This window comes from Anopheles moucheti, chromosome 2, assembly GCF_943734755.1.
Source record: "Anopheles moucheti chromosome 2, idAnoMoucSN_F20_07, whole genome shotgun sequence".
Lineage (NCBI taxonomy): Eukaryota > Metazoa > Arthropoda > Insecta > Diptera > Culicidae > Anopheles > Anopheles moucheti.
In genome coordinates, this window is record NC_069140.1 from 65,727,437 (window position 1) to 65,744,314 (window position 16,878).

Sequence of the window (16,878 nt, forward strand, 5' to 3'; positions counted from 1 at the left end):
ATAGGAGCAATCTTCCTCCTCCTTGTATGAGATTCAGGTGTAGATGCTCTCCTGTTCGTAGCGCAAACAGATGATTTTTTGGTAGCAATACTGGATGTTTGCTTTATATGGGAGTTGAGACAATTTTAGCCGTCCTCCAACGCGTAGCAGACCATTCTCATCTAAGAAGGGGTTCAGCCTTTTTAACGGTGAGTTCTTTGCTAACACCTTTCCCGTTTTTCAGCAATGCTATCTCAGTGTTGAATGCATCCTGCTGAGCTAATCTCGCAAGGTCGATTTCTGTCTTCTGTAACAAATCTGGTGACAGACATCCGTTCATACTCTCTAATGAATAGGACGCGTTGGTTCGAGGTCTCTCCTTTAGCTTAGTTATAAACAGTCTGCACTGTGCGATGACCCGTATCAATTTTCTAAAGGACGAATATCGTTCGAACCAAGGGTGCACTGATATTGATGCCGTCAAAGTGGCTGTAACTAGTCGCTTTTCCATTTCTGCCTCACATGCTTGAATTGAACTTGATGTTGACCACGTGAGCTTCGGCGATACCAACCAAATGGGACCATCACGCCATAGTTTACTCTCTAAGAACTCCGGAACAGACATGCCACGCGAAACCAGATCCGCAAGGTTTTCCGAGCCCGCTATATGCTTCCAAATTCCTCCACGAGTGAAATGCTGTATATCTGCTACCCGTTTAGGCACGTATGTTTTCCAATTTTTCGGTTGTGAATCGATCCATTGTAACGTGACGCTTGAGTTCGACCAGAACCATGACCGAGCGATGTCAATGTGCAGAGCTTTTTGTATTCGATCATGCAAGTGTGCGCCTAACAGGGCGGCATTCAACTCCAAACGAGGTAACGTTAATCTTTTCAGTGGAGATACACGAGATTTGGAGGCCAATAGTGATACGCTAACTTTTCCTTCTTCATTTTCACATCGTGCGTACACACATGCGCCATACGCAGCTTCCGAGGTATCGCTAAAAGTGTGAAGCTCTACTACGAAATTCGGTAAAAAGGCATACCGTTCCAACGCATATCCTTCTACCAACGATATCTGTTTAGCAAACTTATTCCACCTAACTCGCATCTTGTTAGCTACTGGTTCATCCCATCCGCACGACATTTGCCACAACGTTTGTATGAATATTTTTCCCGTGATTACCAGTGGCGAGTTTAACGGTAATCAAACTAAGCAATTGCGGGGGGCCTTGAACTGAAGGGGGCCCGAGCTGACGGAGGCCCCGAGCTGAGACAGGCCGAGAGTTGAGGATTTACCTTTTTCAGGAAGCGTTTTAAGCAAAAATTGGAGATAAATTTTAAATAAACACATTTTATGTAATTTGTGATCACATAAAAGCTGAGTCAATTGTTCGAGCCAGAAAGTACGAATCTGTTTTAGAACCCATCGCTGCATTATTTGATTTCAATATGAATTTGATTGCAGTCGTTGGAATCGTTTAAAAGAACTTATAATGATGATATTGATGTACAAATGATAGGTGATGAATTAGAACATGAATTACATTTCATGAAAGATAAGGACACAATTCAAGGTTCAGTACTGAACATTCAGGAAATGCATAAAATAACAAGACAAATGTCACCCACTTTCCTAAATATTGAGATATTATTGAAAATTTTCTTAACCAACCCAATGTAAAATGCTTCAGCGGAAAGATCGTTCTCCATTTTAAAACGTGTTAAATCATATTTGAGGAATACACTAGGAACAGAAAAGCTAAACAATTTAGCACTTTTGTATGTAGAGCAAGATTTATTAAATCAACTTAATACAGAGAAAATTATTCAGGAATTTGCCATTAGCAAAGTCAGGCGCAAAAATATTTAGCTCATACTTATAGAAAAGTATAATATTTGAAACATAATTAACTACAATTGGCAATGAATTCCAAAAAGACTAGAATAAAATTTTATTCTTTTCCTTTAAACGCAAATTTAAACTTAAAAAAAATCAATAAGTTTAACCAAAATGAAATATTTGAATAAAATTAAGGAAAAAAATTAACTACAGGTATTTTCCATCTTTTTCAAATAAAACGTAAGATATATTTAAGAATAAAAGCATTTTTATTAGGGGCCCTAAATGTATTGTTGCTCAGGGCCTCCGCACTCCTAAATACGCCACTGGTGATTGCCACTGGTGCTATAATCCCTAACGGATCGAATAATCGCGCTATGTCGGATAGAATACTACGCTTAGTTAGTGGGTTGGTTAGTATCTGACATCTTGAACGCACCGAAACACAACACATCGGCATCTGGCTCCCAGGCTATCCCAAGAGCTTTGATAGTTTCGTGAGGCATAAATTCCCTAGTCGAACGCGTTCCTACTAGCTCTTTCGAGAGCCCTTCGAGCACTTCTAAACTGTTAGACGTCCACTTACGCAACTCGATACCACCTTTCGCCATAAGCTCACCGAGTTCATTACGCAATTTTACAGTTTCATCAACGCTACTACCTCCGCCAAAGAAGTCGGCGACATAAAAGTTTCTCCGAATAGCTGTATCGGCCAATGGGAATGCTTTGTCCTCATCGTCAGCAAGCTGCAGTAGGGTACGTGTAGCCAAAAACGATGATGGAGACAGACCTTACGTCACAGTTGCCAGCTCGTACGTGTCCAGAGGCGATTCGTTATCCCATCTAAAAAATACTCGAAGGAAACATTGATCATCTTTCTGCACCATTACTTGCCTATACATTTTGGCGATATCTCCAACCAACGCGACACGATAAGTCCTGAACCGCAGGATTATGTTTAGCAGGTCGTCTTGCACGACAGGTCCTGTGCAGAGAGCATCGTTGAGAACATCCGTTGATGTTTTCGCCGATCCGTCGAAAACCACTCGTAACTTCGTCGTCGAATTGGATTCCTTGAAGACTGCATGGTGCGGCAAGTAATATGCATGCGTTAACTGCTTTCTTTTATCGATGATACGCTCCATATGATTCAGCTCGATGTATTCTTTCACAAACTGATGGTATCCTTCTTTTAGATTGCCATCACGGTCCAGACGTCGTTGCAACTGCGCAAACCGCTTCATAGCTGACTCTCGCGATGATCCCACCATGGATTTGAAATCGGGTTTCATGGGAAGACGAACTGTGTATCTGCCGGTTGTGTCTCGCGAAGTGGTTTGCTTGTAGTATGCCTCACAATGACTTTCTTCCTTGGAGTAAGAATTCTTCAAACACAATTCTTCACTCTTCCAGAAACGCTCCAGCTGCTGCTCAAGGGAAACCATAACAGGTTGGCTGATAAGTCCCCGGTCTGACACATAGATGGCGCCGCTAGTATTAAATGCATATTATTATTATATAGCACCAACCTTCAAATGATTCGTGTCAAAATTTGACGTCTGTATGTCAATTAGTTTGTGAGACAGAGCGTCTTTTGTCAAGCAACTTTTGTTATTGTGAAAAAAATGGAAAAAAGGAATTTCGTGTTTTGATAAAATACTGTTTTCTGAAGGGAAAAAATACAGTGGAAGCAAAAACTTGGCTTGATAATGAGTTTCCGGACTCTGCCCCAGGGAAATCAACAATAATTGATTGGTATGCAAAATTCAAGCGTGGTGAAATGAGCACGGAGGACGGTGAACGCAGTGGACGCCCGAAAGAGGTGGTTACCGACGAAAACATAAAAAAAAATCCACAAAATGATTTTGAATGACCGTAAAATGAAGTTGATCGAGATAGCAGAGGCCTTAAAGATATCAAAGGAACGTGTTGGTCATATCATTCATCAATATTTGGATATGCGGAAGCTCTGTGCAAAATGGGTACCGCGCGAGCTCACATTTGACCAAAAACACCAACGTGTTGATGATTCTGAGCGGTGTTTGCAGCTGTTAACTCGTAATACACCCGAGTTTTTGCGTCGATATGTGACAATGGATGAAACATGGCTCCATCACTACACTCCTGAGTCCAATCGACAGTCGGCTCAGTGGACAGCGACCGGTGACCCGGCTCCGAAGCGTGGAAAGACTCAAAAGTCCGCTGACAAAGTAATGGCCTCTGTTTTTTGGGATGCGCATGGAATAATTTTTATCGATTATCTTGAGAAGGGAAAAACCATCAACAGTGACTATTATATGGCGTTATTGGAGCGTTTGAAGGTCGAAATCGCGGCAAAACGGCCCCATATGAAGACGAAAAAAGTGTTGTTTCACCAAGACAACGCACCGTGCCACAAGTCATTGGGAACGATGGCAAAAATTCATGAATTGGGCTTCGAATTGCTTCTCCACCCACCGTATTCTCCAGATCTAGCCCCCAGCGACTTTTTCTTGTTCTCAGACCTCAAAAGGATGCTCGCAGGGAAAAAATTTGGCTGCAATGAAGAGGTGGTCGCCGAAACTTAGGCCTATTTTGAGGCAAAACCGAAGGAGTACTACCAAAATGGTATCAAAAAATTGGAAGGTCGTTATAATCGTTGTATCGCTCTTGAAGGGAACTATGTTGAATAATAAAAACGAATTTTGACAAAAAAATGTGTTTTTCTTTGTTAGACCGGGGACTTATCAGCCAACCTGTTACACGCGGCAACAGTGATGGACGGTCCTGAGGTTTCACATGAAACAGCAACACCAGTTACTACCCATCCGAACACACTATCCAACAGGACAGGATAATCGTTGCCCCTTTGCAAACGATTTGCGGAAGTAAATAACGTGTGGTAGTGCTTGGCACTAATGATTAAATCGATTGGCTGTGATGTGTGGAATGTGGGATCCGCCAACATTATTCCCCTTGGAATATTCCATTTAGAAATGTCCACATTACGCCATGGCAGATTGGACAACATCTTGTGCATAACCAAAAAATCCATCCATACGGCGTAATCGCTGCTTCGGGAGCGTGGACACTTGCTCATTTATTGCTATGGACGATTCTCCGGCACCCTCTAGCGTAATGCTTACCGTAGACCGGCGCAAGTTAAGCATTCGTGGTGCTAGTCGGGTCGTGATTATGTTAGGCTGGGAGGCGCTGTCCAATAATGCACGGACGTGGTGTGGCTGCCCAAACGCGTCTATCACGCTCGCTAATGCCGTCTGCAAAAATACTATGTCGTGTGCAGTCGCTCCTGCTGCAGCTACGAAACTATGTTCTGTTCTTGATACTTCCGGTGTCGTAGACTCACTGGCATTCACTCCTGCCACCGGCTGGAGCGGCGTGGTTCTAGATGAAATTGCTTATGTATCAGAACGCTCATTCAGGGGGTCAATGTGTAACAAGGAATGATGACGTTGACCGCAATGCTGGCATCTGCCTCTGGATGTGCACTCCCTAGCAAAATGATTTTGCTTTAAACAATTGCTGCAAAGCCTACTCGATTGCACCAATTTTCTCCGGATCTCCTGGAAGCGAGGGCACATGGCCACTCCATGGTCCTGCTTGCAAATCGCACAGCCATTTGCTCTGCTGGTCGCTGAGAAGGTGGCCATCCTTGAGTTTGCCATACGCTTCGATGGCTGCCGCTGCGTTGTTACCTTTACGCACTGCTCTTGGGTGATCATTACCGTTTCCAACATGCGCATTCGTCTGCGCAGAAATTCCACTAAGCTATCGTAATCGTGCTTATCAGCGTTGGTAGCAACATTGTCCCATTCACGTAGAGTTACCATCGGCAATTTCGTGGTGAGAAGATGCTCTAGTAATCCGCTCCAATGCTGAATTGGCTCCCCAAGCTTACCAAGCGTTTTTTTATGGCGTTCAAATTCATCCACCATTATGTGAAGCGTTGTACAGGTTTCTTCTATAATGGAAGGGATGGCAAACAAGGCAGCAAAATGCCGGCGTTTCAACAGGTATTCGTTTGAGTACCGCTGCACTATCAAATTCCACGCTAGCTCGTAAGTATCAGCACTGAGCGTTATAGATTCTATTATTTTCGCTGCTTCGCCCTTCAACGCGGCTCTTAGATAGTGGAATTTTTGTATTTTGGGTACTTCACCGTTGTCATGGATCAAGTCTTCGTACGTGTTCCGGAAAGGAAGCCACTGCATAAAATCACCACTAAACTCCGGCAAGGGAATCGTCGGAAGTTTCAAACCAGACAGAGGATTAGAAGCGCCGACCACTGGCTCGACAACACTTTTGACGATAGGCAATTTAGCTTCCAACTCTGCTTGCACTCTAACCGTGCAAATAGACATGCAGCGATTTTTCTCAGTGCGAAATTTCGCAAAGTAGCTCGATCTTGCAGATTTCTCCTCTGAGAAGAAATTTTCGTGGGATAAAGAGGTGATCGCCGAAACGAAGACGTTTTTTGAGGCAAGGGACAAATACTACTACAAAAAGGGTATCGAAAATTTTAAAGACCGCCAAAATCGGTGTATCGCCCTTGAAAGGGCCTATGTTTAATAATTTGGCCAAAAAAAGGGTATTAAAAGACCCACCTGTTATATATATATATATATATATATATATATATATATATATATATATATATATATATATATATATATATATTTATTCTCCGGCACCCTCTTTATATACCCCCCACCCTATATATATATATATAACAACACCTTCAACATGGCTTACAACTTAAGACTAAGGTTACTTTCCCTAGCTCGATCTATTTTATTCTATATTTTCGCAACTTCTGCATTTCTCTGCATTGGCTCTGCAGCCAATCGCGGTTGTTTGTCGTCGATCCGTCGTCGATGTTCCCACGATTCGTTCATCAGTGGTGGTAGTCCCACGATTTCTTCATCAGTTTCTGAGAGTGATCTTCCGGTTCCGGGGCTGGTGTTGTCGCTCGCTGGGACAGTGGCTGAGACCTCCTATGGGGTTCTAGACTTGAAACATGAGTGTCCTGTGTCTGTCTGACCTACGTGCATGCTCGAATGGCGGTTGGTGGCCGACCGTTGATTGTGGTGTATGCGTGTGGCTAGCCTCATACGCGATCGAACATGTTTGTGACTAAGATGTGGTGTCTGCGTAACGTATACATATATACAACGCAACGGTCCTATTTGAACAGTGTATGACAAAAGTTACTAACATGTGTTTTTTCTCAATTGATTCTGGTAGTTGTAGTTGTGTTTGTGATCGGTTCTCCACAGCACTCTTCTCTATGTTTTTTTTTAAATTCTGGGTGGGGTTCTCACGTGACGTCCTGAGGATGTAGAGGTTTCGGTGATGATAGATCAGGAATATCTTGATGTTGTTCGTTGTGTACAAATACTGCTTTAAGATGATCGATAGAGATGGATGATTTTTTACCGTTGATGTCTATTAGTAGTAGTGTAGTATTTCTTTTTTCGTCGGATGTCACGGTAGGGTCTGACATAGGGTGGAGTTAAAGGTGGTTCAATTACTCCAGGTCGAGTAACGACCTGTTTGCAGGATTCCAATGTTTTCTGAACAAACGGTCACTGAGAGGAATGATGAGAGGTGGAAGTTAGCTCTAGCTTTGCCATTGTCTTTTTTTTTTTTTTTATTTAACGGAAGAACGGCCAGGCCGTATATCTTATAGACTACGACTTAATATCTAGTAGTTCACAAATAGGGGGTGGGACATTTCCTTCTCTCACCATTGCGATGCACCTTATCCCGGGTGAACTCGGTAGGAATATCGGTTATTTTGGAGTCCCTCTTGTCCTCCTTTTTCGGTGGGCTTTCGTAATACTCCGACATTCAGACAGGCCGTCTGCGGCGTCCTTTAGTCGGAGGTGAGTTTGATGATCGGCATCGTGACCATCTTGCCAGTCTTTGGAGCCTTTGATTCGCTGTCGTCCGTGTGGGCTGTCGTCTCGGACGTTTTTGGCATACCAGACTGCGTCATGGTAGCGTCTGTCCCAACCTACATAGGTGCGACTGTCCAAGCTTCCCCAATGTATCCTCGACAACAGCAATAGAACATATAACAGTAAGGACAACAGAAACGAGGGACAAACATCTGAAACAAGGAGCCATTGTCTTATTTAGGTTCTCAACAAAAACTGTGGTAGGCTTGGTACTGGAGTTTTGGTTGGTGGCAAATAATTTCGCTGGTAGTCTGAGCGATGTACCGTACCGATTAGTTCAGCTACTGATATGTCATATTTGCATGAAGTACGCATTCCGAGTAGCAAGATCGGTAATGCTAATATACAACTGGGGGTGTTGTGGCATTTCAAAGTGGTTTTAAGGTGACGATGCATGCGTTCTACATGTCCACATGTTGGCTTGACGATGGTAAGGTGTAGTACGCAGATGGTTGATACCAAGAAGATAGAGTAGTTCTCTAAAAAGTTCGGATTCGAACTGTCTGCCTAAATCGGTTGTTACTTTGCTTGGTACGCCAAATCTGGCGATCCAACCGTCGACAAATGCTTTCGCTACTGTTTCGGCAGTGATGTTTGGAAATGGACCTAGTTGCGCTAGGTGCAGCACAGAATGAATGAGTTTCTTTGTTTCATGCTGCTGTCGTTCTAGTATCCTACTAGTGCGATTGCGTATGTGTAGGTGCGCTAATGGCACACATACCAGCAAGTTTACTAAATCGGTACAGGTGGATTGGTGGTATTGGTAAGTTAGATTGAGGTAAATCGGAAAAGCGCCAAAAGTTCATACTGGCAAAAACATTGACAGCGCGTGTGTTCTGTGGTTCTGTGTGAACATTTTTGCTTGGCCGTTTTTAAGCCGTTTTAGGCCGTTTTCAGTACGATTTCCACGATGGAAATAAAAAACAGTGGTGAATTAAGTGCGCTGTTTGAGTATCCACTGCGAGGGATCGAGTGGCTGCAGAGCAAGGGGCTCCTGAAGCGCGAGCAATCGTGCCCGAAGTGCAGTGGAGCCATGAAGCTGAAGAAAGTGACCGCCGGTGACCGGGTGAAGTGGCTGTGCCGCCGTAAGGCGTGTGCGGCTACCTGCAGTATCCGGACTGCATCGATATTCTACGACGCGAAAAGTAGCTTGGCTACTTTGACGCGTTTGTTTTACGAGTGGGCGGCAAAGTCGCCCGTGAGTCGCGCGATGAGCGAGACCGGGCTGAGCCGCTGCGCGGTCCTGGAGTGGTTAAGGCTGCTCCGCGATTTCTTGTATGATTTCGAATTTGATCGAACATCACGACAAATCGGCGGAGCAGGGATGACCGTCGAGGTAGACGAGACGAAGGTCGTCCGCCGCAAATACAACATCGGCCGGATCAGCAGCGCCAACAAGGAGTGGTTGGTTGGCGGTATTTGCCGGGAAACTGGCGAGATTTTCCTGGAGCGTGTGGAGGCCCGGACCCAGGCTGTGCTCCACGAGCTGATTCAACGGCACGTGGCACCTGGAACGCGGATCCTGTCCGACTGCTGGGCGGGTTACGATGGACTCACCGGGTTAGGATACGATCACGCCACCGTCAACCATTCTTACAATTTCGTGGATCCGCTCCAGGGTGACGTACACACCCAGCGAATTGAGAATGTGTGGCGGTGGCTGAAGCACTTCCTAAAGCAGAAGGGCACCAACATACAAGGATCGTTGGAGGGCTACTTTGCGGAGTACATGTTCCGCAAAGAGCACGAGAACGATGTATTTGGGGCCCTTCTTGCAGTCATTGCACGGGAAACGTGTTGATCATCCAGTAAGTATCAAAATTGTTCTGACCAATGAGGTTTATCAAATGTTAATTTTTGTGTTGAACAAATTATTCAGGATTGGATCGCATTCTAGTCGGCTGACGTCTGCCCACGTACCCACCAGCATCCACACGAACAGCAGGACAATCACGATCATCCGGTAAGTAGCAGCATATTAATCAACAGTTCAATTCTAATATTTCTTTCGTTTCTATTAAGGCACGGATCATATCCGCGATCGGTTGATGTAACCCCCCCGGTTAATCAGTTTGCACACTAACAGCAAACCAACATAGCTAGCATAACACGGTAAGTATATTGCTTCCGTCTCTATTCAGGAACGGATTATATGCTAGTCGGTTGACGCCAGCCCTGCCTAAGCAAAATGGCTCAAGGAGTTGGGTTTTAGGGCGGTCCCGCAACTCTTAAAGTTGGTAATCCCCCACTACGTGTCCGCAATCCGTTACACATGTCAGCCTTTGGAAGGTTTCCCCTCCTTGTAAAAAAAAAAACCCTTGCTATTACACTAACCTACTCACAACACTATTTCGTTAACAACTCATTAACAAACAATTTTTTTATTGAAGCTCTGAATGTTGACGTGCCCGTCCTTCACGAGTGTTAACATGAGGTAAGATGCCACCAGTTACAAAAGTCCAATAACAATAAGCACACTTTCTTATGCATCGTTGCATCAATGTCACAACAAGCATTTATATCGGTGAACATCTGAGCCGCTACGTAAGCAGACTCCCTCATCCACAAACGCATCGGATCATCCTGCTAGCGCATCGAAGGCACTTGATTGAGCAATTGAGCTGCACCATTTCTGCCAAGCAGTTGAAACAATTTTATCTCGAGTTCATCACAATCCTTCCCCTGTAAACCTTCATCACTTATCTCGGGTATCGGTGTGGTTGTCCCCACTGTAAAAGGTTTGAAAAAAACCAAATATGCATTTAGTATAGCTTCAATAGCCACGGTCCCACTTTGTGATACATATGCTTTCTCATCTACTCAGTGAAAAGCAAATTATGGACCATTAATCGGTGTATTGAATTGGAGAACAGATTTCCGATAGCATTTCAAGCAGGATCTATGATGGTAAGCAAGCCTCTACCGGTTTGTCAGTGTATGATAGAAACAATTTTTCTAATGCGTAACAAATCCAACCTGTGCTCTAGAAACATTCCACAACCATAGCAACTACATTCCACGTTGGCAATCCACACTCAAACGCGATCTGATCGAGCAGGCTACGAACTACGAACTGATCCGTATTGATACGATCATATGCACTCCTATATTTGCAATACGAATTCTGAATGCATAGACTGAATGAAAAACACTTTGCCGATAACGTGCTGGTATTGAAAAAATAAATTTTACCAACATTTTCACTAACAATTAATACTTACAGTTTGTTCGACTGTTCGATGTAGTTCGAGCTATTTTGTCTATTCCTATCCGCTAAAGCAAAAATCAAATAACCCGTGTAGCAGCTTCAAATGTACTTGTAAAACCTATGCTCATACTTACCGGTTATTAGCATAACCTGTAAATTGTATTCAAATCGTATAGCAAATGGCATTTGTAAGGTAGGAAAACGAAGCTTTGTAGACCGCAATTCGATCGTAAATATTAATTAATTTATTGAAATAACAACTGTAAACCCTTATTTTAATTTAGTCTTTCTATCGTCTATATATAATAATCGACGCAGCGTTACGTAAACGAGCACGAGCACTAAACATTTGCTTCCTTCTTTAGGCGCTTCGCGGTCTTGACCTGGTGTAGGATTCCTCGTAGCCGCTTCCTACCAAGCGCCGTCGTCGTCTGCCAACCGGATACACTAAACACTACGCCAAATAATAATCCTGTAGTCACTCTGTAGGCGCTGGTTCATTGATCGCCTGTTTGTGTCCGGAAAAGGGATTGGATCATGTGATCTGCAAGAGGTATAACTCAATCTTTAGTCGGGTACATTTTACTGTATCGAAATATTGAAACATACACTATACTGATCGATGGTACGGCTGACTGTAGTTGCATTGTGGTATGTTGGAAATGTTCCAATACATTACGGAAGAAATGATACAGCGTCGCAGAGCTGAAGAATGCCTGCTTGAAGTTTGTGTCCAAAATTAAGCAAACTGCCGGCCCAATGATTGCAGCTGTGACGCCCGCTGCCCTAGATACACTTTCAGATCAGATACAGGATTGCCGATTTAAGCTGCAACGCTAAAAAGAAGCATAAATACAGCCGGGTATAAAAGGACGAGTCGGGTTGTTGTGTTGTGGTCCGTACAAACATACCTTGTACCCAACGGGTTTGTAGACGTTTACTCACTGGCTCGCGATAAATGAATAAACGCTCGTATGGAGAAGAGTTGTGATCAGATGTACACTGAAACACTGGTCCGATTTTGGAATAGTTTCACTACTTGTAGAACTACTTTTGATAATGGCAAGAAATTACAATACATTGTTAAGTTTGAAATGATTTGCTTTGATTTAGGCTGCATGCTGATATTGTTTTGATTCTGTTCGCAGCCTGAATAAAGAGGATAGCATGATGGAACTCACGAACCTCTCTTTTCGTCGATGTGTCACTTTGTGAAACCGTTCATGAAAGCACCGTTAAACCTGCGCAATGTGCCATTTAATTGCGTTGCAATTTTGCAAAGTGTGTTTTTTAAGTTAAATATATAAGAGCAGCCTCGCAGGCTCGCGGTAAAATATTACAATAAATTATTCGAACCTAGTACTCACATCTGTTGCATGTGTATCGTTAATAATTATAATTATTGAGTAATTGATAATTGAATCCATAATTATTGCGAGCAACAAGACTGATTGTTTCGATACGACACCATAACTATCTGGCTAGTCGATCAATCCTTTATCTTCCTTCTATCTTAGAGTACGCAAGCATTGTTTGGTACCCTTCAACACATATCTGAAGCCAGGGCATCGAAACAATTCAACTTAAGGCTACGTGATTTGCCATCAGACTTCTTCCCTAGAGAGCCAACGATTCACGCCCAACTTATGCCTCACGATGCCTGTATTTGGGACTCCAGCCACTGGAAGTACGACGGCTCAGTGTATGTTTGTTGCTGGTCTGATCGGTAACGAAAATGACGCAATAAAGTTTTCTTAGTTCTATCAATGTTTTGCGCCCTAGACGACTAAGGCTAAGACAGCGGGAAATAATCCGGACTACTCGCTACAGGACTATTTTTGGTCAAGCTGATCCCATATAAGTAGTGTGCACTGTCTTTGACAAATATTATAACTTCGATACGAATTCGGTATGTCTTAATCTGCGTTTCGTTAGCGTCTACGTATGCGTCCATCAGTGTCCATCAGATAATTAGACTCTATTATGTATATATTCATTAACCGTAACGGTTGCTACCCATACGACATTGGTGTATTAGTTAAGATCGATCGAACGAAAATCATTTGATCTTTGGCTATATTTTCTCACGCTCATTATAATCCGAGCTGCCAAAAGTCCTGCTTCATTTGATCTAGCCTTTGGACATTACAAACCACGTGTGGCACGTGGGGCAGGCATCCTTCCTGATCATTCGCAGCCATTGAATGATATTCCTCAGGGTTTATTTGTTTAAGCCGACCTCAGCAACTCATGCTATGATATCACCGATAACACCTTCCTACAGAATAAACCTACAAGTTAAGTTTAATAATAAGGTATTGTTGCACCTAGTAGCTTCTGTAGACTGTCATTAGAAGCTTTTTTGAATCAATGCTTCTTGTATCGTTTGGTTTTACAATTGGAAGTAACCTCGCCCTTTACCAGTCTGCATCAATGTTAATGACAATGTTATTGATCAAGCTTTCGGTGCTTTATGTGCCTTAGCTTTAGCACATGTGTTTGTGTTTTTGAGAAAAGGAATGATTGAGATTTTATTTTAATTTTTTAAATGAACGATTAGATACTCTTCACTATGCAAAGCTTCGTGTACAGAAGGATACACCAGCACGAAGCCAAAACCTGAGTTATTTTCATTCGTGTAATACGGTATAGTTTTATTCTTTACTTTCTAAACCAAACCATTGCAAGCCTGATTTAATAAATTGTCCATAATGATTCCTACAAAGGAAACATAGTAGCAAGGAGCAAGCACTCTCCTTTTACGTGGCAAAATTAAGTCTAGTAAGTCAACCACATGCTTTACCCTGAAACGTGTTAGAACACTTGTTCGAAGAAAGAAACAGCCATGCACGAGCACCAAAACTCAAAACTTTTAAACAAAATTATCAAGAAATTGGTTGCACTTAAAAAAATGAAATTGTACTACAAGCTACCACGAGGAGTTAGAGATGCGCATAATGTAGCTGGATTTGGACGTACATGGGCTGTTTTTATATATCCCTCCTGTGTAATGTGTTCAAATGAGTAAAACATCATCATCAACAAGTTATCATCATTGATGATGAGGGGATGTAAGGAAGGAGAGGATAGACCTAACAGTCCTTAAGTCAACGCGCGAGCAAGTGGACGTTACCAATAGTGTCGTGGCTATATAGTGCCGTGCATTTTTGTGAATCTTAATATTAGCTACCGTTAAAAATAATGTACGGACAATCCAGACATTAAACATAAAGGCAGCACAACGTAGACAATGAAGGACGTTGCCATTGCTAGGCGATGGTAAAACATCGTGAAAGCAGTGATCAATTCATCGGTAGATAGACTAAACGGTGGCGGGTGGCCTTGAGCAAAATCTTGACTTTCTCCCCTAAGCGAGCTAACGAAACGTGGGAGAATTTACGCTATGGATGTACATTGTCATGGATTAGCCACAGAACTTTACATTTTAATGATTTTCCATTCCCAGAGCTCCCTGCTGCCTAGTGGACAATCCATCATAGCTATCATATTATGTACATTCAACATTAGACGACATCAGTCGAATTGTATCAGGTCCTTCGTAAACAGGCGGTCCAACTCAAAGGTTTTGCTCGAACGACAGGCATCTTACCGAAATGAAGAAGCTTCACATGGTTGGACATTTCGGATTCGTCAGAAAAAGCTGACCAGGCATCTAGATTATCTTTTTCTTTTTATCTAGTGTCAAACAGAAGCCTTGCATTGGTTACCCGGCAACAGCTGTGGCCGTAAATTGCAACAGAATCCAAAGATGAAGATCGAGGCCGTTTCGTTCTCCCTGTATGGTGAAGCAATGGTCCAAACAAGTAAGAAATAATTTTATAAAATATACTCTGAAATCCTTTACGTCGAACTAGCAGTATCATACCAGCATATTCAGGGGCACACATTCTTTTGGAATGAACACTCTGAACACTCTGAAGCGCAAGACAAAACCTTTTAAGACAATTACCACGAAAAACCACGCCACGAAATACTCCGCGTTCTCTTCTATTGCATAATGATTTTATGTATTCCATTATCTCCCATAGTAACCTTCCGCATCCCCAGGGCTTTTAAATCCGCACAGGACCTCCAACGAACTAATGCTATGGTTGCGAACTATCGATACACCATCCCATCCAGACTCTTGTCCCCCAGAACAGCAGGAACAGACTATTCGACTACATGATACAATACAAGTAGAGAACATCCAAGTTGGATCGGAAGCGAGACAGCCGTCCTCCCAAACCATATCGCGACACCAGACGAAGAATCAATGTGTAATCCTCCATTATGAACCTACATGTGACCGAAATGGTGATAAAGCCGGACAATAAATTACTGCAAACTTTAAATAATTCATGAAACATGCCTGTGCAACATTATATGCACTACGTTAATCCACGGTAAGACGGTTTTGAACGTAACTTACCTGATAGAATTCATGAAACCCATTAGGGAAACACATAAAAGAGAGAAAACAACCAGTGTCGCAAGTTAAAACGCATGCAAACATACCTGCATGGAATGTGTTGACGGAATAACGGAAGAAAAATAATTTTTAAACCATCGTTTATGACGGCAAACATGCCAGAAATATATTTAAAATCAAACAAAAATGCTATTTTTACAGTGCGCAACTCTTTCCCGACTGTGTATTTAATGTTATTAATTAATAAAAAAAAACGCACACGCATCAGCATCGGTGCATGCGCAACGCGAGAAATGGTTTATTCAAATAATGCAATCCGAACCGTGCACCGATCGCTTGACCGCAACCGCCATTTCGAAGGGGAATAAAAAAAGCAAAACGCAACCGCCTAAAATACGTACGCAGCCTCCGTGAATTATCCCCCGAAATTTGAGCAGAGAGAAGGCTCCCTAGGTCACTCAAACCGCACAAAATGAGGGCTCAAGGGAGGGAGGATCGTTATTCAGGTTCTAGCCTAATTTTTTTGGTGTGAAGCATTTTTAATTGCACATCTCTTCTTTAACTCCTTTCTTTCGCTATGCCTTCTATGATCCCCTCGCCAACAATTTATTTTTCCATGTATACTATGATTTTACCAAATGGAAATTTTTTACAAGTATGGACGTCCACAGACGCGCAATTTGAGAATGTTTTTAATTGATGTCCTTGGGTAGTCGCGCGTTTTCTAGCAGGATTCTTCACAAGATATTCAAAAAGATTTTAATTTTGGCCGGTGATACAGTTTCCCCATCATGTGCCACCGGGCCGCCCCAAAGCTTCCAAGTGTCAAGTGAGCGCAGGACTCATTATCCTGATTAATACAAATCAAGGAAGACTACAAAATAACCATTGAATCCACAAAGGTAGCAGCACAGAAAAGAATACCATGTTTTACAGTATCTTATATTACATAGGTATTTAAGATGCTGTTTTACTGCTTGATTCGCTGCAATTCTTTATACTTGTACCATCAGATACTACTGTTTCATGAGGAGTTGTTGTTGTGCTCTATTGTTTACTTCTCTGTTTATATAGAGCAAATTTTATCAAACCAAACAACCATGAGTCTGGAGACGCAGAATTTTGTGCAGCATAGTCCCAATGGCCACGATGCCATCAAATGCTAATAGGCAAAATACGTAATATTGCCATAAACTTAAGGAAAACATCTTTTGAATGAAAGGCTCGGTAAAATCATAGTCAACAATCGTCGGTTCAAATCATACCAGCCAAGAAAACTGGCTGCCATCATCTTCTAGATCATTGTACTTCACCGAATATTTCGGGTTTGCGATTGCAGTCCATGTGTGGAGTTTTTGTAGGACGAGAACATTTTTAGTAGGGCATTTTTTTTATTGCAGATCGCCTGTACTTCAATAATCCATTACACAAGCTGAGCGCTTTCTTTAACTTG

At 42.6% G+C, this 16,878-nt stretch overlaps 1 protein-coding gene across 1 annotated transcript; it reads left to right on the top strand.

Moving 5' to 3' along the window:
• The first annotated feature begins 8,695 nt into the window (after positions 1–8,695).
• LOC128297599 (uncharacterized) lies at positions 8,696–9,586 on the top strand. The gene has a single exon (XM_053033277.1). It carries the CDS (start codon positions 8,696–8,698, stop codon positions 9,584–9,586), a length of 891 nt encoding a protein of 296 aa, XP_052889237.1.
• Positions 9,587–16,878: the final 7,292 nt, after the last annotated feature.